This window comes from Gopherus flavomarginatus, chromosome 2 (assembly GCF_025201925.1).
Source record: "Gopherus flavomarginatus isolate rGopFla2 chromosome 2, rGopFla2.mat.asm, whole genome shotgun sequence".
NCBI lineage: Eukaryota > Metazoa > Chordata > Testudines > Testudinidae > Gopherus > Gopherus flavomarginatus.
In genome coordinates this window covers 144,667,018-144,690,595 of record NC_066618.1, presented here as the reverse complement: position 1 = coordinate 144,690,595, position 23,578 = coordinate 144,667,018, and the positions used below count along the sequence as shown (strand labels likewise).

The window sequence follows — 23,578 nt, the reverse complement described above, 5'->3', positions numbered from 1 at the left end:
ATATTTTAATCAGTTACTGATCAATCAGAGAACCTTCCCTCTTAGCTCATGACTACTTAGTTTCCTTAAGCTCTTAAGAGACTTAATCAAAGGCTTTCTGAAAATCCAGTTACACTGCATTGACTGGATCGTCTTTGTCCACATGCTTGCTGACACCCTCAAAGAACTGTGATATATTGGTGATACATTGCTTCCCTTTACAAAAGCTATGTTCACTCTTTCCAACAAATTGTGTTTATCTATGCACCTGATGATCCTTCTTTTCTTTGTTATAGTTTCCATCAATTTGCTCGGTACTGGCTCATTGGCCAGGATCTCTTCTGGATTCCTTTTTAAATCTCAGCATTGGATTAACTACCTGTCATTCATCTGGTACAAAGGCTGATTTAAATGATAGGTTACATACCGGAGTTAGTAGTTCTGCATTTTCATATTTGACTTTCTTCAGAGCACTTGGGTAAATGCCAACTGGTGACTTATTACTGTTTATTTTATCACTTTGTTAAAAATTCTCTTCTGTTAACTGTGATAGTCCTCCTTCATGGTCGGGGGGGAGTGGTAGGGGAGCATTGCCTAGTGGTCAGGGCTTAGGCCCGTGACCTGCAGGAGGGTTGTTGGTAGGGCATCCCAGTCTCTCCCACTCAATCAAGCATTGACCCAGGATCCTCTGATGGCTATCAGTGATCTGACAGTCAGGGGATGCTTATGGTTGCCCTCCCTGATCCACTTCTTCCTCTGTGATTGCCCCAGAGCTGCCGTCTGGATTAAGGCAGCGTGCAAGGTGTCCGCTCACCACACAGCACCTGCTGGTGTCTGTGTGCAATGAGGCTGCTCTTTTTCTCGCTCAGGTGGCAACTGCCTCCTCCTGCACTGTGGCCCACTCTCCTGGTAGGATCAGTCCTGGGCTTTCCCCTGCTGGGGTAGTCCACAAAAAGTAAAGGGGAATGAGTCCATAGGAGAGGGAGGGGGGATTACTTCCTTCTCAGGCTTTCTCTGTAGTAGGTCCTCCTTTCCCTCACGGAGGGACCTTTTCACAATTGTACTGGGGAGAAATTCTGCTTTTTCTTCATCTCTTCTCTGATGGAGCTTCAGGTGGCAGGTTTGCTCTTTCTTGTTCTGCCACCAAATGAGCTGCTCCCCTTCCTTTTAACTCCTCCTACGGAGGGAGTGTGATTGGCTAACCCCAGACCAGTTCCTTAACTCCCTGTTGCCTGGTGTTGCGTTTGTACACCTCATCACATAAACACATTAATTTGAGACAGTACTTCAGATTTGTCACCCCAAAAGACTAGGTCTGATGTAGTATCTGTCCCATATCTGTATTGAAGATGAATGCAAAGAGTTAATTTAGTTCTCTGCAATGGTCTTCTCCTTGAGTGCTCCTTTAAAACTTTTATTATCTAGTGGCCCCGTTGCCTGTTTGGCAGTTTTTCGAAATGCATGCATGTGACGAAGTAGGGAAGAGGGATTTTGGTTTATTAGGAACAGGGGAGCCTTTGAGGGGAGGAGTAGCCTATACAGGAGGGATGGGCTCCACCTTAAGCAAAATGGAAACATACTGCTGGCACATAAAAAGGCTAAAGATGATTTTTTTATTAAATTAATGGCTGGAGGAAAGTGCACAGTTGTAGGGGAGTACACAGTTTGTGCAGATACATCTCTCAGGGATTAATTTCTTAAACAGCGAACTTTATATCCTAGGACAGACTATAGGAAAGAAGTTGGTAAAGTACAGATAAGAGTTAGTAAGGAAGAGGCAAATGTAAATGAGTCCCATTTATACATAACTCATGAAAGCAAGCAACTGAATATTAATAAAATATACAAGTGCTTATATACAAATGGTAGAAGTCTAAATACTAAAAATGGTAAACTAGAGTCCCTACCATTAAGTGAAGATATTAATATTATAGGCATCCCACAAACTTGGTGAGATGATGATAATCAGTGGGACAATGTAATACCAGGGCAGAAAATATATAATATCAGAGTAGGTCATAATTCTGGAAGGAATGGTACTCTGTGAAAGAAAGCACAGTCATATAAATTAAAACTCTTAAATGAATCAAACTCTACTATAGAATCTCTATGGGTAAAAATTCCATGCTTGAATAATAAGAGTTCAGCAGTAGACATACATTGCTGGCTACTTAACGAGGATGGTGACAGTGACTGTGAAATGCTCAGGGAGGTTAGAGAAGCTTCAAAACCAGAAAACACAGTCACGATGATTTCAGCTATCTTCATATTGACTTGATACATGTCATCTCAGGGCATAATGCAGAAATAACATTTCTAGATACCAGCAATGACTTCTTGGAGCAGCTAATCCTGGCACCCACCAGGAGGCAATTCTTGATTTAGTGCAAAGTGGAGCACAGGATCTGGTCCAAGAGTAACTATAGTTGAACCACTTGGTAATAGGGATCATAATGTAATTAAATTTAACATCTTTGTGGAGGGGAATGAATATACATATATGTACACATACCACCACAGTAATATTTAACTTCAAAAAGAGGAACTAAGCAAGAATGAGGACACTAGTCAGACAGACATTAAAAAGCAGTCACGGGGGTAAAAAGTCTCAGACCAAGTGTGTACCACAAATAATAATAAAAAAAAAGACAATAGGAGGACCAGAAGAATGGCCCCAGAGCTAAACAACAGAATATTGAAAGGCATCCTTTAAAATTTAGAAGTCCTATCTTACTGAAAAAAATAGGAAGGAGCACAAACTCTGTCAGAGTAAGTTTAAAAGTATAAGGCAGGACAAGAAAAAAATTGAGAAGTAACTTATTAAAGATGCAAAAACTAACAATACTTTTTCTAAAAAGATGTTTAAGATAGACAGACACTCTAATATGTTAAAGTATCACACCTAAATTTAGAAGGCTGGGACCTTAAACCCTGGTTGAGAGTGATGTTTCTAAGGAATTTTTTGTTTCAGTCTGATGTTGATAAATGCATTCACCACACTTAAATATCTAAAACACTTAATAAAATGCTGTGAATATTTCCAGAGTACATTACAAAAGCCAAAGGTTGAGATTTTAAAAAATCTGACTTGAGTCTCTAGCCAATAATTTAAATAGAAGTTATGTTGCTAAATTCCTTAGCCCAGCTTGGAAAATATCATCAGGGAAGCATGATTTGTGAATCTCTAGGTCCATTTCTTAATTATGGTATCTTACCATAATGCTGTTATATGCAGAGCCAACAGTTGGGCTATCAAATTGTCTCTATATTGGCATAATACAGCAATTTGTTATATTGGCACCTGAGTACCAATATGAGATTCAGGGTATCCCAGGGGAGGGGAAAGTTTGCCCCAGGATCCCTATTTGGGAGGCCCTCTCCAAATCTGAGAGAGACTGTGATCCTATGGGCCAGGTCACAATCCCTGAAGTGGTGAACTTGGTCCAGCCTGCAGGACAGGAGCCGAGCCACCACAGTGGGGGTGAGTACCATTTTGGCTTCATCTCCAACCCCTCCCACTGTGGCCCTGCTGAGATGCTAAAGGAAGGATGAGGGTCCTCAGCTTCAGATTTTGCCCCAGGCGCACAAAAACATCTATGTGGCCCTGCTGAAAAGCTAAAGGAAGGATTTGCTTATTTAAGGAGCTTACCCACATCAAATGGAAGATTGCTCCTTTTGGGACTTTTAACATCTGCTGTGTACCTATTCTTTTGTATCCCACATTTGGAGCAATCATACAACTACTTTCTCAACAAATAAAACAGTGTGTTTGTACCTTTTATCTGAAATGTTGCATTGTTCTCCTTTTATTGTGATGCATCTAACCCTTTTAGAATGGGAGTCCTAGAATTACGCTATCTGTATAGAAGCAGGTTTCACAGGGTACTGCTGTGACAACTGAGAACATTACAAATTCTTTCCTTTTCCTTTTTTTGTGGTTTGTTTTCCCTTTCTTTCGTTTCTTTTTTGGTTTTATTTAGGCAGCATTTATTGATTACTCTCAGCAGGAGTTGACTACAGATCAAAATTAATAACTTCACATAACTCATTTCTCTGCATGCAAACTGTACACAAGAATGTTGTAGCCTGTCATGCATCTATTCATACTGTATAGCTGCCTCTAGTCATTAAACTTGAACAATTCTCTCTATACTCATGTATGATTACAAGCATTTCACATTTGCTTTTTCTCATGTCCTGGGCAAAATATGTCATCAGCTGACTTCAGTGGGAGTTGCACATAGGTACATGACACAGAACAAGAGCCATTGTTGTTGTATGAAAAATAGAAAACATACAGGACCAATTTCCATAATTAGTTTTGCATTCACATCTGTCAATACTGTGGGCTGACTTCTGTTATAGGATGATTCCTATAGGTTGATCACAAATCTAATTAATATCTATAGGCTGATTCACAGATCCAAAGACAAAATCTTGGATTCAAATGTATTCTCTGCACTTGTGTGATCCACTAGCTGATATATAGATACTTTCATACATGTAATAGTTTTTATCTTTGTAAGATATAAATTTGATCTTTTGCATTTCTCAGAACTTTTTACTGTCTGCTTAAATCATCTATAATTCTCAGATGCATGCTATCAATTTGAGATCAATCTCTTATACAGACAGAGCTTTCCACAGTATCTTTCATGATTGCCAGGTTACCACATGTTGTTTTCTTTTTCTTCTCCTCTGCTTATCTACCTTGATGTCCTTTCTTCAGTCATTTTCAATATTCCAAGTCTTCTGAAAGCAAATCCAACTCCGAGAGTGTTTCACCCCCTATCATGCACAAATGCAATGTCCCCACTTGGCCTTTTCTTTTTCTTTCCATTTTTTTTTCTGTATCTTGATGCCCTTTCTTTAGGCATTTTCAGTATCATTTTGTCTCACATAAAATTTTCTATCCTTGTTCATCTTTTTCAATGTTTGTTTCATTCTTTTCATGCTATCTATCTTTGGTTCATCTTTCCTGTTTGTTCTAATTCTTGCACTTTTTCTACTCCACCATTTAGTCTCTCCCTTCCATTCTCTCCAACCTTCTCTCACATTTCATTCCATATATTACACCTCCCCAGTCCACCTAACCGTGGCTTAATGATACAATCGATAGGAGTTAAAATAAGTGCATTAAATAACTTAATAATGTAGAGTTTCTACAGTGACATATTAAATGGAAGATCTGTGTTTATCTGGTTTGGAAGCAGCTTCTGTGTCATTAAGGTTGTTAACATTTCACAAAAGAGAAACTGCATGAATTGATTTAATTCCCATTTTCTCATCAGTTACTTTATATGTTATTAAATTTTTCATACTTTTTGCAACCATGCAGTAGCATCTAGAGGCTCTGCCTCCTCCCCCACCCCCCGGTAGTTGGCTAGTGATCACCATATCTATTTAAGATCAATATAATTCAGTATTTGTAGGTAGACATGTTCTTTATCTGAAGACACTGTAATACTAATTTTTTTTTCTTTTAGCCTGACTCCACTGGGCCTGTGTGTAGTGTGTATGTGTGAGATATACATGTGATAAACTGCATAGGTTGTGATACATTTAGTAGGCATGTTTGATCGCATCACTTGACATTAATCCATCCACCTCAGCATATATTCTAACATTTTAAAACCCTGAGCTGTTTCACTAAACAACCATTAAAAAAAAAATCTTTCCATTTGATTCCCTGCTCATCTCCTTAAACAAAACAAACAAAAAAACACTACCACCACCACCACAACAAAACAAATACTAGACCAAGTCCAAAAATGGGAAAAATTGAATCCTGAAACTAAGAGTTTTTATGCATAAAATTAACAGAATTTAAAGTCTAATCTGGTATGATTTTGTATATTGTAAAAAAGGATTTTTATACCATTGGAAAGAGAATACTTCTAGCTTTTCAGTGGCAGACACAGCACTTGGTTCCAGGCTTGGAAAATGCTGAGATATTAGACTATGAAGTCATTACTTTTTGGTATAGAACAACTTTTTAAAATCATTTGTGAGGTATTTTAATTGTATGATATATTTTTTCTTTTGAGTCCTATACATGTAACAAAAGGACCTGGTTTTACAGGTGGAGTGGTAAGATAACGGGGCCCAAAATATCCTAAACCATGTTAAAATAGTTTCTTAAATTTTATGGCATATGTAGAATACCTGATTATGTGCTTTTGTATAAAGCTTTTTTGAATTTCATATACATGGTGGCCATGTCAAGCCATGCTGAGGGAACCTTTTGTATGACACTGTAGCGGGCCTGGCACCGCAGTGCCCCCATGTGGCAGGGGTAGGAAGGGTGTCAGGGCCTCGCCTCTCTCTAGTCTTGATGTTTGCCTCTCTTCGGGCTGTCTGTTACTGTCACTCGGTCATACGCTCTTCTCTCCCCCAGTAGGCACAATAGCGCGACCTGGCAGGCGGAGTCTATATAATCCCTCTTTGGAGTGGGATAGTGTGACCTAGCAGCCAAAGTCCCTATAATCCCCCTTTGCAGGTGGGGGATCATAGCCTAGCAGCCAGAGACTATATAATCCCCCTTTTCATGGCGGGGTAGCGTGACCTAGTGGCCAAACTCCATATAATCCCCCTTTTCAGGTGGGGTAGCACAGCCTAGTGGCCAGAGTCCTTATAACCCTCACGGTTCAGGGTGAGGGAGTAGGGGAAGTCGGGCCCACCCTCTCCACCAAGCCCCGACCCAGGGCCCTGGTAGCGGCAAGCTCTACTTGCCACTCGCTCGGCAGGGATCCGCCTGCAACATGCCGAGCAGTAATACAGCTTTAACGCCGTTTATCTCTACTTTCCCCTCAGTCACTTTCTACTGGGAATGGCAGTGCCTCTGTGGTGAGGGGTCCTCCGGTCTGTTCCTCCCCTAGGTCTTCCTCTGTCAGGGTCTCAGGTAGTGCCTCGGCAGGGCTGACTCCTGGATCCTGGCTCGGAGGCCTTCTCTCTGCAGGAGCCAGCGGTGTGCGTCCTTCCCTTCCAGCGGTCAGACCAGACTGAGCTGATCTGCAGGCTTTTATATCTGAGCTCCAGTTGGAGCATGCCCAGCAGAACTTCTGGGGCTGGGCTTCCTCTGCGAGGAAGGAAGGGTTAACCCTTGCTATACCAGTGCGGGGCTGCTCTGCCCCATCACAGACACCATACCATGATGAAGTCCCCATAAGTCCAACTGTATAGGTTTTGGACATAGAGAAATTAATACATTTTAGAGACCCTTTAATATGTAATGCACAACTAAATGTTGTGGGACTTCATCTAGCCGGCAGGAAGACAAGGGGCCATGGCTCTTTTAAAATGCCCCACTGCCATTGGTTATGAGAGAGAACAAAGGGGGACTCACCTGAATGGAGCCAAAGGTGGAAAATGGAAGTGGCCAGAGTAGGTGGGGACACCATGAGCACTGGGACATAAAGGGTGAGTATGTATCTATATCCCAGACCCTCCAGATGGAACCCTCTCTCCCATCACTTCCCGCAGCACAACCCTCTCACCTATAGGATGAGAGTAGTACTGGGTATTATGCTCTGCTGTAGGCATTGAGTTAATCAACTTTTTCTTTCTGTTTGGGGCTTGGAAGGAATATTTCCCTCACCACTAAACTGTCCAAGTGATGGTGGGCTTTTTATGCCTTCCTTAAAGCAGACCAGGGACCAAGTGGGAGATGTAATAAAATGCTGCAGATTAGCAGGTAACAAACATGGTTAGTGTCCTGTACGGGTACTCGTTACAGAGTGGATACAGTTCCTGGTAAACAGTAGTTGGAAGAGGATTTAGGGGAAGGCATCCTCTAAAGAAGCTGCGGAACAGGAGATGGGGCTCCTAACATCTGATGCACTGGCGAGATAACCCTCACCTGGCATATATAACGTTAGAGAAACAAGGCGGGGGAGGTAATATCTTTTATTGGATCAACTGCTGTTGATGAGAGATACAAGTTTTCGAGCTTACGCAGAGCTCTTCTTCAGGTCTGTGGAAGCTGAAAAGCTTGTCTTTCACCAACAGCAGTGGAGCTAATAACAGCATTACCGCTCCCCCCTTGTCACTCTAATATCCTGGGACCAACAAGGCTACAACAACACTGTGTACATAATGTTGTAATTTTAAGATGGGGTTTTCAAAACTGTTCATTGTTGTCCTAACTCTATCAAATTTTATTTTTTTTCAAAATCAACACACTCGTGGGAAACATTTCAGTTTCAGCTAAACTTCAGTTTCTGATGGAAATACTTTACCAGCTCTAGTCCTGAGAGAGAGAGGGAGAGAGAGAAAAATCAGTGAACAGAGTGCAGGTGAAGCAGTCAAAAGTGTATGAGAAATGCAGTTTATCACAAAATTCTGTAACTGTTTATCTGTCTGTCACCACATATGTGTTTTTCTGTGTACGTATGTATAGCACTCTATCCTCAGACAAGGAATGAAAGAGGTCTGTGACAAGAGCATTCAAATAATGTGAAGGAGTTGCCTACATTTAGATGTATAAACTCATCTGTTAAAATCAATCATTCAGTTGAATTCAAATTTAGGGTCAGTTTGCATTTAGGAAGGGGGGTGACTTTAGGGTTTAGGAATTGAGCTGAACATGAACATCTTCCTTCTGGTGAAGCATACCTATTCCTCATTTCCATGCTGTCACTGGTTCCAGGGGAATTCATTAAAGCCCTGCTCCCACACTAAGTAGTAACCATGCTACAATAATGATTTCCAGCAACGATAGAAGAACTTTTTGCACATCATCTTATTTAATTATTTATTTTATTTTTAATTCACTATGGCAATGTCTTGATATACGCAACTCATTTTCATGAGGGCTCCCAGGAGACAGCAATCATACAAGTCTACTCTGCAGTACCATATATCATTATAACACAAAAACATAGAGCAGGACACTCAATCTAAAATTGCAGACAACAGCGTTGAGCAGTCAACATCTTAGAGCATCAGTTTAACAAACAATTTAGAGGAATTTAAAAGATTCAGTCCCATGTTCGTTTTAGTCCCTCACAATTAAAGTAACTAAAAGTTTCTTCAGTATTTTCTTCCAATTATGTTAACCATTCAGCCTCTTCCTGTCTTTCTAATTTCATCACCAACAAGCTAGACTTTGCCATGAATACTTAAATGGGACCTGCAATGGATTGTTTGTTTTTTTTTTAAAGTGGGGGCGAGCTCTCAGACTTTAATTGAAGGAATGTGGGAGATGAATCTTTATCAGTGCAATTTTTTTCTCTGGAATGTTAATTAAGTATTGGATTTTTAAACGTTTTCACTAAAACCTCAAAGCATTTTAAACAGTCTCACTAAAAATTCCTATGTCTTTCAATGGTTCAGCTTTTAGTCTCTGCTGATGTCATAATGTAAATATTTCTCTGGTCATCCTACAGTATATCAAAGTAGTCAAGAACTGGAATTCTAAAATAAATACCTAGCAATACCCATCCTTCCATTTTTTTTTATTATAAAAAAAAATCAGAACTTGGTCATACATAGTAAAGGAAGAGGAAACACCACCCAGATACACCCCTATGTAGGTCATATTTACTAGATAATTTCCAGACTGGATAGCAGGTGGATAAAAATGATGATTTTTAAAAAAAATTAATTTTGTAATTTAAATTGGACTTTTTAAATTAAATATGAGGGGTTATAAATAATCCAATTTAAAATTAAATTTGAAATTATGACAATCTGTAGTAAGGCTTCAGTTTACTATAATCTATTTAAATAATTTAAATTATATGCCTGTAGTACATGCTTCCATCAATTTTAAAGAAAATCAAACCATTGAACTAGTGGAGGTTGCTGGCTAAGCACCTGGAACCAGAATTTGTTAAAAGTGCTGAATGAGCATTTGATAACAGTAGCCTCTCTGTGGGTACAGAGAAAATACTTTTTTTGTTTGTTTATTCAACTAGTTTAGTTCAATGACTCATTTACTAAAATTTGAAAAAAAAAACCACTGAGAACTCAACAAGAACAACCCAGAAAAGATGGTTTTCCTCTTCTAAGCTATAAACACAAACTAGATGTGAGATCATGAGATCTACTATTTCTAAAATCTTGAAGAACATGGTGACCAGAAATGGTCAGTTCCAGTCGGTGACTATAGATTATACTTCCTTTGTTTAATAAATCATATTTTAAAATGCAAATCATATTTTGATATTTTTTTCTTATGTATTCAGCAGAAATGGGTTTATGTAACTAATTGCAAACAATGTTTTAAAATGCTGGTTTTGCACATTTTTAATTTGAATTTTCATCCCAACAGAACTTGATAGAAATCATAAGTAAAAATGTAATCATCTAGTAAATAAGGAGTGCATCAGTCGCTATTTTATAACATAAAAATGTAGAAACTAAGAATCTGAATAATTTTAAATTAAGCTATATAGTCACTTAAAAATAAATGAGCAAGCAGTGCTTTCCACAAAACCAAATCACAAATTTCCACACAAAAGGCAAGTTGGGTAATAATGAGTTCAGATAAATTTTGTATACTGCTTAATTGCTCCATTGAGAGAAATTTCACTGTATATTGGTTTGAAAGGGTTTCTGGGTTTTTTGCTCTTCATTTTTTTGTGCTGTGTATAATGCCTGATGGTCTGTTCCCTTGAATCCTCCAAAATGGAAGTGAGGGAAGAAAAAAAAAATCTTTAAAAAGATAAAAAGTGTGGCATTTTTGTTTTGTAAAGTACTATTTAACTTTCATTTAATTCACATGTATTTATATTGGAATGTATCAATACCTAATTTATTGTAATAGTTTTTCATAAGTAGGTGAATTGTTAGGAAGAAATCTCATGCTTCAGGGCATAAACTAATTTCCTGCTGGGAGAAGAAAGGAGTGTGTTTTCCTAAGTGCAGAAGTATGGTCGGGGCTAGGCACAGAAGTATGTGCCAAGAATCCTGTATTCTGTCTCTAACTCTATCACAGACTTCCTACACTATCTGGTTGTGGCAAATCCCTCAAGTTGTCCTTGATTCATTTCCCTGTTTGTAAAATGGGGATAATGACATTAACTGCACAGGGACGTTGTTTAGGACTTAATTAATCAGTGTTAGAAAAACACCTTGTAGGGCAAATGTTTTTGTAATAGAGTATTAAAGATGGCTCGGTACATTGCTATTTTTGTTCATCATGGCACTGAGCACTGCTGGAGCTGAGATGAGGTACAAGGGACCAATGGTTTGATCCAGTGTAGCAAATCCTATGTGAGTCTTCCAGAGAGAGAGAATGAAAGTGGCATCAAGATAAACTTTAAAATCTTTTCAGATCTTTTCTCTTCAGTGGAAAATACTGTATTATTACACCCATCCAACTGCCCACTGTTCTAATCTACATGCTTGCAATGGAAAATATGTCTCTTGTGGGTAATTCTACCTGTTAATTAGCACCAAAAGTTTAGACAGGCATTTGCTCTGTGCTCTGATGACGTCTGATTAACTGTATTTGGACTCAGTACAAACACTGAAAAAGAGTAGCTAGTGTTCCGCTGGGGATATTTCTTTGAAATGTGTGGATAGAAAGACAAAGAAATCCATAAATCATAAGAATTGGTGAACTTCTGCTCCTATATGTCCCCTCTGATTTCTAATTTCTTGTCTTACTGTTTTCTAAAGTTTCCATCCTCCCTTCCTCCTCCGCAGGACATTTAGGTAGAAAAGTTTTCTTCTGACTCTGTTAGTGTGTGTGTTCAGGTTACTAGTCTATTCCCTTCTACTGTCATATTAGATGGTTATACAATACAGCAAGAAGGGCAGAGGTGTAGTTATCATAAGATAAACACTCCCATTGGTGTGAGGGAAAACAGTATGTTCCAGATACAAGTTGCTTTATTATATCTGTAAAAACAAACAAAAAACAACAAAGATGTGTTTTTCTCCCTATCAGGAATATTGTGTTTTTTTACCTCAAAAATATTTCAATATCAATTACTCAGAAACATCTTCTGGCAAAAAGGGAAGGATGGGGGAAGCAACTCAGTACTACACAAGTAAAATTATCTGTGATGTTTACTGATAACATTATGATAGGGGAGAGGAGCAATAGAAAACAGATAACTTTCATATGAATACACAAAAAAATTGATGGGAATCTCAACTTTAAAATAGATTCAGTAATAGCTAATTTACCTAATTACAATCTTGCTCCATCTCTGTCAGAGGACAGTTTTAATTCTAACTCTGTGGTGAATGTTTGTACATATGAATTCAGACCTTGGGACTAGTCAGTGTCTGACCTCTGCAGAGATTATATGTTGCTACAGAATTCTGGTAATAGAACAAATGCCTTGTCAAGGAGAACATTAGCCTTTCATTGGGTCCTGAGAAGATTTGGGTGGACTTTTTATTTTCTATTTTTCCCCCTACCATTACATTTTAAAGACTGATCTTTTATCCAAGGCTAATTTTCCATTTTTAAGGTGAGGGAGAAAAGGGACTGTCATTACTGGGAAACAAGAGCCTATCTTATACAATTTGAAGACCTGCTGATGTTTCAGACCAACAATGCTCACTTTTTAATTTGTTTTATGTACGTATTTCCGGAATGCTACAGAGAATCCTGGAGACTGAAGCTCTCTATGCAGGCACATAGGAGGTAAAACACAGGCACTATCATTTCATGATTTGGTCACACAGTTCTGCCAATTTGCCTCAGTTCTGACCAGGAGTCTCCACATTCATTCTTTTTTTGCCTTTTAAAAAAAAAACAAAAAAACTACCAGTAGCCATGATGGTGGTTTTCATAATTTTGGACCTCTGTCCAGTTGAGTTCATGGAGACCAAGAATTCATTTCACATAATCTGCTAAACACTATCAATCCGGTAGCAGTGTTTTTTGATTACGACCAACTTGGACCGATGCTGTCACCCTGAACCAGTAGGTGAAAGCCCCAATCTCATACTACTAGAGTCCCTTGAGTCATCCATTCCTTACATTGCACGTATTTTATGCACTTTTAAAGAGCCATAGTAACTTTTAAGTGCTTTCATAGAAACAATCAGAAAACACTTCCACAAAAGGTTGAAAAGAAATATTGATTGGTGTAGGACCCTTTGACAGAACCAATTAGCACAGCAGTGGGTACATCACCTTTTGAGGTTGAAAGGCTGTAATTACTGTTTTTAGTGATGTGTAAGTGGTTTTCATTTTTTCCCCTTCTATTAGGTATAAAATGGTTGGCTGTGGCAGTCTATTGTGAAGATCTCGGAACAAATACCAGAAATTTCTCCACTAGTTCTTCATGATGTAAATGCAGTGTGACCTTTCCCCAATGGGCAGTTAAACCATGGACATACTAAAAAAAACATTTTGGACTGTTTTTCTAAACCAGGCTTCACCTTCCCTCTTGGGGACCTATTAAGGGATTACATCTGAAAAGAAAAACAAAAGAGAGAAGGAAATCTTGAACTGGAAAGTTATCCTACAATGAGAATTATGAGCACATCTTGTATCTGCCCAGTCCTAGTTTGTCTCTGTTTTGTGCAGAGGTGTTATGGAGCTGCTCATCATGGCTCCATCAAGGTGACCAGAAATCAAACCAAACACATAGAAGGTGAAACAGAAGTGCACCATCGTCCCAAGCGTGGATGGGTATGGAACCAGTTCTTTGTTTTAGAAGAACACCTGGGACCAGATCCCCAGTATGTGGGAAAGGTAAGGTCTTATTTTTTTTCTGTAAAGGGGTACAGGGACATTAGGAAAGGAACATATTGTTTTTTCAGATGCCAACCTAGTTGATGTCTCCTGTAAAGTTGGAAGCACCTCAGAAGTCAATGATGTTACAGACATTCACAAATTATTTGCCCATAATCCCTATTTATTTATGATAATAATCATGATGAGTAAAAAAAAAGATGACATATAACTATGTAACATTCACTATACTGCATCATCCTTAGTGTTTTATGTTAAAAAGACAATTAGGAGCAACTGCTGCAGTTCACACTCCTCCGTGAGATTCTGTACTACCCCAAATGCAACATACCATTACACACAGATGCTGACTAGTTCAGAACAAATTGCAAATCTTTGCTGAGAAATGGTTTAGGGACAAGATTTGTCCAACAAGGTGTAGGCTAACTTTGAGATCCATGTGAAGAAGCACCATTCTGGAGCGAGTTTCTTTGGGACTCTTCCTCTCTCAGAGCTTTTATGATATGCTTCCCTCCTCAGCTGGCCGTGTATGTATCTGGGGGTAATGGCACCATATCTACCACGTCCATTTAGGGTGCAACATTAGAGTGGTAGGAGCCCAAGGAGAGTGCAAAGACTACATTTATATTTGGCTTTTATGCAGTGAGTTCAGGGGAAAGCTCCTTATACTTTCCCACCACCCTTATGCTCCTGTGAAGGTGCCAGTCAAAAACTGGTTCCCAGCATGTAGTGTTGTCTGTATGAGATAATCCATGCTAAAAAAAAAAAAAGTCATTACAAGAACATGAAGGCTTCAAAGTGTCATTACTTGACTTCTGAAAGCCTCCAAGTTACAGGCTGTCTAAACACTGTTCTCTTCTACACATTGTGATACAGCCTTTCATTAAACCATTTTAGTTTTTCCTTAGGACACCCACCTCATTCATTGCTCAGGATGGATGGTGTTCAGGAAATAAGGCAGCTATTCAGTATTTTTTTTTTCATCTTCCTCATTCAATGTGTGTCCCCGTGCCTCATTTGCTGCACTCAGTTCAAACTCTGCACCGAATAAGGATAATATTTTTCCTTCTTTCTTCATAGGGTTCTCTTTGATGCTAACCATTTTAGTATCTTAGTGTCTCACAGAAGTTACTGAATTTATCTTTGCAGCAACTTCCTTAAAATGGGAGGTATCAATATTCCATTTTACATTTGGCAGTAGTTCTGATATTCTAATTTAGTTAAGAGATTGACCATTATTAACTTAGGTTAATTTAGGTTAACTTAGGTTAACTTTATTTATTATTATTTTTATTCAAAAAGGGAAATCTGGCCAGTAAAGACCAAAATAATACTACAGTGGTAATCAACAGAATTTAAATCATGGTTGCTGTGTTGTAGTGTCTCTTCATTTTGAGAAATAGGTTTCTGAACTGCTGTAATATCTATGGTAATTTCATCTACATTATCTAGGTTTCATTTGATGTGCCTTTAATTTTACAAGAGATTTTCCTACCAGGACCCTAGATTTATGAAGGAGTGCATGGGTGCGTGTGTCTGCAGCATGAGTGCGTGTGTTTCTGTAATTCTAGGCATCTGTTCAATGTCACTGACCTGCCAATGCTGTAAATTATTAATCCAGTCATCTATTCTGCCTCATTGGTGTTAGGGTTAGATACATGCCCTTTCACATTTTTCATGCCCAGTTTAGGAATAACATCACAAGATGAGAATCATTATGTAAAATGCTGTTTATTGTTGCAGTCATTGTCACTGTAATGTATACTAAGGAAAAGAATAGGTCTATAATCAAAATGGTGAGGTAGCTCATCCTTATTATGAGGATGGATTATTTTTTTGTATTGACTGTGTATTGTACAGCATGTGCTCAGACACACAGGCTTTAGTTTACACATAATCATCTAATCTGACCTCCTGCACAATTGCAGGCCACAGAACCTCACCCACCCATTCCTAGAATAGACCAATAATAACTTGGTGAGTTATTGAAGTCCTCAACTCATGATTTAAAAACCTCAGGTTACCGAGAATCCAACCTTTACACTAGTTTAAACCTGCAGTTGACACATGCCCCATGCTGCAGAGAAAGGCGAAAAAGGGTCTCTGCCAATCTGACCTGAGGGGAAATTCTTTCACAATCCCAAATATGGCAATCAGTTAGATACTAAGCAAGACACACCTGCCAAGCACCTGGGAAAAAAATTGTCTTTAGTAAGTCAGAGCCCTCCCCATCTACTGTCACATCACCAGCTGTTGGGGATATCTGCTACTAGCAGTTGCAGATTGGCTACATGCCGTTGCACGTAGCACCATCATGCCACCCACTCCATAAACTCATCAAGCACAATCGTGAAGCGAGTTAGTTGTTTGCTCCCACTAATCCTCTTGGAAGGCTTTCCATTCCTCTGGTTAGAAACCTTCCTTTAATTTCAAGCCTAAGCTTGTTGATGGCCAGTTTATATCCATTGGTTCATATGTCCATATTGGCAATTAACTTAAATAACTCCTCTCCCTGCTTTGTATTTATCCCTCTGGCATATTTATAGAGCAATAATATCTTCCCTCAGCCTTCTTTTGCTTAGGCTAAACAAGCTAAGCTCTCCTTTCCTAAGGTAGGTTTTCCATTCCTCTAATCATCCTAGTAGTCCCTCTTTGCACCTCTTCCACTCTGAATTCATCTTTCTTAAACATGAGAGACGAGAACTGCACACAGCATTCCAGATGCGGTCTCACCAGTACCCCCTATAAAGGTACTAACACTTCCCTATCTCTACTGGAAATACTTTGCCTGATGCATCCTAGGATTGCATAAGCCTTTTTCACAGCCGCATCACATTGATGGCTCATAGTCACCCTGTGATTAACTAATACTCCCAGGTCTTTCTCCTCTGTCGCTTCCTATGGATAAATCCCCATTTTATAGCAAAAAATCTTGTTGTTATTCCCTAAGTGCATGATTTTGCACTATCTGGGGTGCCTCAATATCCAAGCCACTTCCCCCCAGTGACTACTGGAGATGGGAAAGTGGATCTGGGCTCACCCACTACTCTGGATTCCAGCCCACGGACCCTGTAGAGTGCCGCTGTCTGCTGTGTCCCTTTAACAATGTTACACGGCTTCTCTAATTCCCTGGACCACTTTACTGCAGCTCCACAGCATCTTCACCCTTACCTCAAGGCCTTGTCCTAACGGAGTCCTAGCAACCAACTCATGGCTCCTTCTCACTGTTGTGGAAAATCGACCACACAGTTGATTTTAGATCAGACAGCTTGAGGCTCCTTTATTTTATATAAGCATGTATGCAGGGAGAGACAGCATAGCCCCACGTAAGAGACAATTGCTCTGCCCTTTACAAATTTTACCAAGCTTATAAAGGTTAAAACCGCAAAACATAGTGTGTTCAGTACATACTATCATTGCCTTATTTGGAATATATTATTAATTAAAAACAAGCTGATCAATTCCTTTTCCCATTTATGGTTTTTGCTGTTATTGTCTGACTTATGGTTTGACCATTCTAAGACCCAACTCTTGCAGTTTCGGCTATACAATAATACCTATCGCAATTTGACATGACTGGAGGCTTCTGTTCCAGTTCCCAATTCCTCTTTTTTTTCAGGCCCTGACCGCAGCTCTCTGCCCCTGCATGCCCTATTGTGCAGATAAACACAGACAGCCTGAAGCTTTTATATTATATTTAATAGCTTTTGCTTATTAGGCCTCAGGCCTGAGGAGAGGAGGGTTCGGTTTTCCCTGACATTTCCCTTCTTTGACGCCTACTGGCATCATTCCGACTTAAATGTTGATATTTATTAGGTTATTAATTTTTTAATTTTTTTTCTCCCTCCTCTGGGGCTTGAGAGCTAATTTTTTTGAGAGGGATCAGAGTCACTTGTTTTGGAAAATTGTTTATAACCCATTCATAAGCCAACCCTATAATTCAGGGGTCAGCAAACTTTGGCTCCCGGGCCATCAGGATAAGCCACCTCTTGGGTCAAGATGGTTTGTTTACCTCGAGCGTCTGCAGGCACGGAGGTAAACCTAAGTAAACAAAGTGTCCCGGCTCGCCAGCTGCTTACTGTGACAGGCCGGGAGAGCAACTGGTTGGGGAAATTTTCTGAGGGGAAGAAGCTGGGAGTCAGTGGAGTAACCCCTGTGACCACCCCCCACATGACCCCACCCCTAGTCTGGGACCCTCACACTTTCCCCATCTCATCCCTTCCCACCTTATCTGGGGAGGGCCATGGGAGGATGTCTCTGACCTGGCTGGAGCTGCTCCGGCAGGCTGGGCAGCGCAGCCACAGCCTGCTCTGGGGGGTGGGACCGAACGGCACAGCTGCAGCCTGCCAGCCCCAGAGCTGCAGCTAGTTCAGAGGCTAGAGGGAGAGCAGTGTGGCCAGAAGTGGAGAGATTCTGGCCCTGCCTATTCCCTTCTGACTCTGCTGGCTGTGCTCCCTCTGTTGAGGGGAGGAGCTGTGTCCCACCTCTCCTTCTCTATACTTGTTCACAAGCCAACCCCCTTCTCTGGTGCTTCCCTTGTTTACTAAAAAAATTTGGCTTATGAATGAGTATACAGTATATGACTATAGTACCTTTTACTATTTGTTATAATCTCCTTTGCAAGGCCCAACTCTGCTTAGCTTTGGCTGTTCTCATTTTTCCCCCCTACACTTTCTGATCTCCAAGAGATAGCTTTCCTTGCTGATCCTTCCATTCCTTGTAGGCTTTCCACTTCCTCTTAATCACTTATTTGAGAAGCTTGCTCATCCAGCATGATTTGCAACTCTTCCCTACAATTCCCTCCCTCCCCCCCCCCCACCACCCAGCTTGGGATGCAGGCTTCAGATAGTTTCTGCAACTTTGATTTAAAATAATTTCAAGCCTCTTCCACGTTCAGATCCTTTAGTTCTTCAGTCCAGTCCACTTCCCTAACTAATCCCATTAATTGTTTAAAGTTTCCTTTTTGAGATCAAAGACCCTAGTTGCAAATCTATTTTTCTTTATCCTTCCATTTGGTTTAAACTGAAGTAGCTCATGATCATTCGGCCCAAGGTTGTTTCCTGCAACCTGTTTTTTCTGTGATGTCCTCACTGTTCACCAATACCAAATCTAAAATGGCATCACCTCTTGTTCATTCAGGAACTATTTGTTGAAGAGATCCATCAGCCATCACATCCAGGAAAATCTGGGCCATACTATTATTAGTAGCACTTGTCTTCCAATCTGATCTGAGAAATTAAAGTCACTCATAATCCCACAATTGCCAGTAGTATTTATTTAATTTAAAACTTTAGAGGTCTCTATCCATATCTAAATCAGATATTGGGGGCCTGTAGCACACCCAGCTCACTTGGCGGAACTTCTGATAGCTTTTGTCCCCAGAGCGACTTTGACCAAAACAGACAGTTTTATCCATTCCATCACTTCCAATTTCTTTGCAGTCTACCTCATCATTAATATGCCATGCTACTCCACCATCTTTTCCTTCATTTTTGTCTTTCCTAAACAGCATATACCCTTCAATATCTGTACTCCAGTCATGACTACTGTTCCATCATGTTTCTGTTATCCCTATAATATCTAGTTTCACTTCCTACACCAGTAAGTTCTAGTCCCTCCATTTTGTTACCCAGGCTACTTGCATTGGTGTACAAACAACATAGTTGTTTCTGTTTGGATTCCCCCAGATTCCTCACCCAATTAGGTACAGTCATTCTACTGCCAGTATTGCCTACCTGACTGTTAGCTTCATTAGTATCTTTCCCTCTTAAACTCCATTCTCCCACCCATTGCTCTTCCTTTCTCAATTGCTGTATTTCATTTTGATTTTCTTCCTGGTCAATATTAGAAGCAGGCATGAAGATTATGTAAGCACCTCCCAACCATCACCCCTGAGTTCCTAGCTTAAAGCTCTTTTAATCAGTTTTGCCTACTTCTATCTCCCTCCCTACAAGGGTGGAATCCACCCATGAGAACAGACCTCTGTCCATGAATGCCTCCCAGTGGTCTAACATCCCCAAACCCTCCTCATAGCACCACTGTCTGAGCCAACTGTGAATCATCAAAATCTTGTGGCGTCTTCATTCTCCTCCTCTAGGAACAGGTAGAATCCTACTGAAGATCACCTGAGCCTCCATTTCTTTATGTTTCTCTCCTAGCCTGGCACAGTCTTTCTTGATGTGTTCCAGCAAGAATCTATCAGTATCATCTTTTCCCAGGTGAAGGAAAATCAGTGGACTCTTTTGTGCTCCCATTAGGATCCTCTTCAGCCTTACATCTTCAGGTCCATGTTCCATATCTTAGCTCTCAACAGACAGCAGACAGCAAACTCTTCTGTTCTCCAGATCAGCTCTGGTGACAGGTCTGTCTATTCCTCTTAGTAGGAAGTCACCAATCATGTAGACCTTCCTCTTCCTGGGGGGTTGGTTCTTTCTGGCTGCAAGTCATCCTGCATCCTCCCAGAACTCTGAACTCTCTCCATTGACTCTTCCCCTCTTCTTGTAGGAATAGCAGCTCTTAGCTTCTTCCTTGCCATCCCACCTTCTGTTACTGCCTGCTGTGCCCCTTCTTCATTTTCCAACTCAGCAAACCTCCTTCACTGGCTGGTCTTTTCCTGTCCCTGGTTCTCATAGTCACTTGCTTCCACTGCCCTCTTTCCTCACCCAGCAGTCTATCTTCGCTGTTCTCCAGTCCATCTGTGAGTCTTGACATTTCCCTTTAGACTCCTCTTGCTTTCCCTCCATCATGTCCAAATCCCCTTTGAAACTCAACATAGTTTCCACCTGCACCTCCAAACTTTGGATCTTTTCTTCCATCAGCTCTATAAGGCAGCACTTCATACGAACAGAGCTCTTTCTGGATACTCCCCCTTACAAACACTCACTCAAATTCCCCTGTTTTCAGCCCTGTTTGCTGGCTCTTGTGCTGCTGACTGACTACTTGGCTGCCTTTATAGGACCCCTAATCAGGGCTGTGCAATCAAAGTTTCTGATTCTCTCTCAGCAAATTGCTCCCTTCCAGATTTGCAAACTGAAAACACACACATACAAACTTACTTACTGCCCCTAAGGAATAGGGGTTTGCCTCCTCTATCCTTCTCTAACAAAACTCCCACTCAAACTCCCCTAGTTGCAGCTCTGCTGGCTCCTGTGTTGCTGATCCTGAATTTTAACATGTTACATAACCATTCTTAAAGTGTAATATTTCCGTTCTCCTAGAAGCATGTTGCTAGGAGACTGGAAAATTGTATGAAATATATCTATATTAGTAACACTTTTAAGGTTTTTATAGGAACATGGAACATGACAAAATACAGCACTTCACCAAATGGGATTATGGTAAGAATGAGAAGTGGTCCTATTGTACATGACTCTCTCTGATATTAAGATTATTATTAACATTGCCTCGCTAATGTGGTACTTGGGTGTCATATGTGCAATTGTGGAGTACATATTTCTGGTACATATAGAATCAGTCACTCCGTTAAAAAGGAAAATTATGGTTGTTCTGGGGAAGTTTTCCTGAAAACTTCCAGGAGAACCAGAATATCTAATCTAATATCTAACCTTGTGAGATGTCCAGCATATATACATGCAATAAAGAAATTCCATCATGTGGAGCTATTTTCCTGATAGTGACAAAATGCTCCATCCTTCATGAGCGTTCAATAAGTCAAAGGCTCATGAGGACTCTTACCTCTGAGTGGGCACTTTACATGATAAGGCAAAACTCTACATTCTCCATTGAGTCTTGAGCCCTGGACGAAGCAGGGCTCACGTGTGCAGAATGTCCTGGGAAGGAGTTGGGCACTACTCTCATAAAATGGGAAAGTCCCGAGAGAAGAGCCACAAAGAAGTTGGCACTGCTTGCTGCATCATCTCTTCACTTGCAATAATTCACACTGGGTGTATTTTCCACACATAAAAGAAAAAAAAACAAAAACATGTACTTTCAGTGGCTTTTTATGTTAGACTAAGGAAAACAGCAAATAGAAAAGTTGATGAGAGTGATGGAAAATCAGAGCTCATCTTGCAGTCCATAAGATCCTCAGACATCCCTGCCTCTGACAGACAGGTACTTATACTCCTGGTATGTTTAAAGTGCACTGCACAGGAAACAGAATCATAGCTCACATCCTCAACATTCCTCACCTTGGAGACACAAGTAAGATGCACTGTGATGGTGGGGTGGCAATAACAATCTGACTCTTGAGTGAGTTATACTGCTAAGGAAAATAGCATAGTGACATAGGCATGGGATCCATGAAGTTGGAATCTGATATCTCTGATGGTGATCCGTAGGTTCTGAGAGTTTTTAAGGGTACACCCCTCATAAGCAGCTGCAAAAATCTTCCCATAACGGTGGAATGAGTCTGGGAGTATTTTAGCCTTTTTTTATTTTTCTTATTACTTTTCACTGTAAAACACTTTGACACACTATTTATGATGACAGTATAGCAAAGCATACCAAATTGAATGATATGACTCTCGGTTAAAGGGAGTTCAAGTGATAGATAGTATGAGAGGAGGATCAGATTTTTAAGAAAATTTTAGCATTTCCACTGCCATGGTAAAATATTGCACTGCAAATTAGTCATATAGAGAAAGAGATTCCCCATTATCATGTGGGATTTTCAAGATAATTCCTTGGAAGTTTTATTCCCTGAAGACTGAAGATACAGTATATTAAACCTGTATGCAGTGCTGTAGCCAGGTTGGTCCCAATATATTAGAGCAGGGGTAGGTAACCGATGGCACCCGTGCCAAAGGCACCACACAAACTGATTTTCAGTGACACTCACACTGCCTGGGTCCTGGCCTGTGTCCAAGGGGCTCTGCATTTTAATTTAATTTTAAATGAAGCTTCTTAAACATTTTAAAAACTTTATTTACTTTACATACAACAATAGTTTAGTTATATATTATAGACTTATAGAAAGAGACCTTCTAAAAAACTTTAAAATGTATTACTGGCACGTGAAACCTTGAATTAGAGTGAATAAATGAAGACTCGGCACACCACTTCTGAAAGGTTGCCGACCCCTGTATTAAAGAGACAAGGTGATTGAGGAAATATCTTTCATTGGACCAACTTCAGTCCAAGCTTAAACAGACCTAAAGAAGGGCTCTGTGTAGATTGAAAGCTTGTCTCTCACCACCAGTTGGTTCAATAAAATATATTACCTCACCCACCTTGTCTCTTTAGATTATACTTGTCATTCATACTTCCTGAAAAAGACAATGTGATGACATGATGCTGAAAGAGATTAGTTCTAACACATAGCAATAATGATTTCGTATTTTCCTGATAAAATCAAGAAAAATACAACTTTCTTGTCTTAATGTTAGTAAGGAGAGAAACTGAAAATATAGAGCTTAAATCAAATGTGGCATGCCAGAGTCAGGGCTGGTCCTTTTGTCTCTTACCACCAAGTCCTCAACTAAGGGTATGAGTACGCAATACTAAGAGCTTATGCATAGAATGATAACAAGATAATGATAATACAGGATTGGGGTTATGTGGCTTGGATCTTTTCTAGCTTCATCCATTATTTTCATAAAGGTATCTAAGGCTTTATTTTGCTCTCAGTGCAAGTGTCCTTGTCATCCACGCTGAGACTCCCCACGAAATATTGAGCTCCATAGTGTGTATTCTATGTAGCCTGATTCTGGGTGGAGAATATCATCACTGTCAGATCAATTCGCCATTAATCCAACATTATTAACCTCAAAAAGGTTCAGGCAACACATCTACAGCTTTATTTTTTATTTTCCAACAACTTTTTATTGTAATTAAAAACTGTGCATGTACCCTTTTTAATAGTGTCACCATTTTAATAGCGTCACCAGAGCTGGCTTAGACTTGCTGGTGCCTGGGGCCAAAACCCAAGCCTAGGGACTTCAGCCATGCGCGGCAGGGTTAGGTTACAAGCCCCTT

The 23,578-nt window shown here is 40.0% G+C and overlaps 1 protein-coding gene across 4 annotated transcripts in view; it reads left to right on the top strand.

Annotated features, from left to right (window-relative positions):
* The window catches only part of CDH18 (cadherin 18), a 1,010,793-nt gene that overhangs the window by 661,295 nt on the left and 325,920 nt on the right, over positions 1-23,578 (top strand). For all 4 annotated transcript variants that reach the window (XM_050937421.1, XM_050937420.1, XM_050937419.1 and 1 more), the window contains one exon: positions 13,154-13,642. In XM_050937421.1, the coding sequence (XP_050793378.1) occupies positions 13,415-13,642 (228 nt within the window). In that variant the 5' untranslated portion in view covers positions 13,154-13,414. The remainder of the gene's footprint in view (positions 1-13,153; positions 13,643-23,578) is intronic.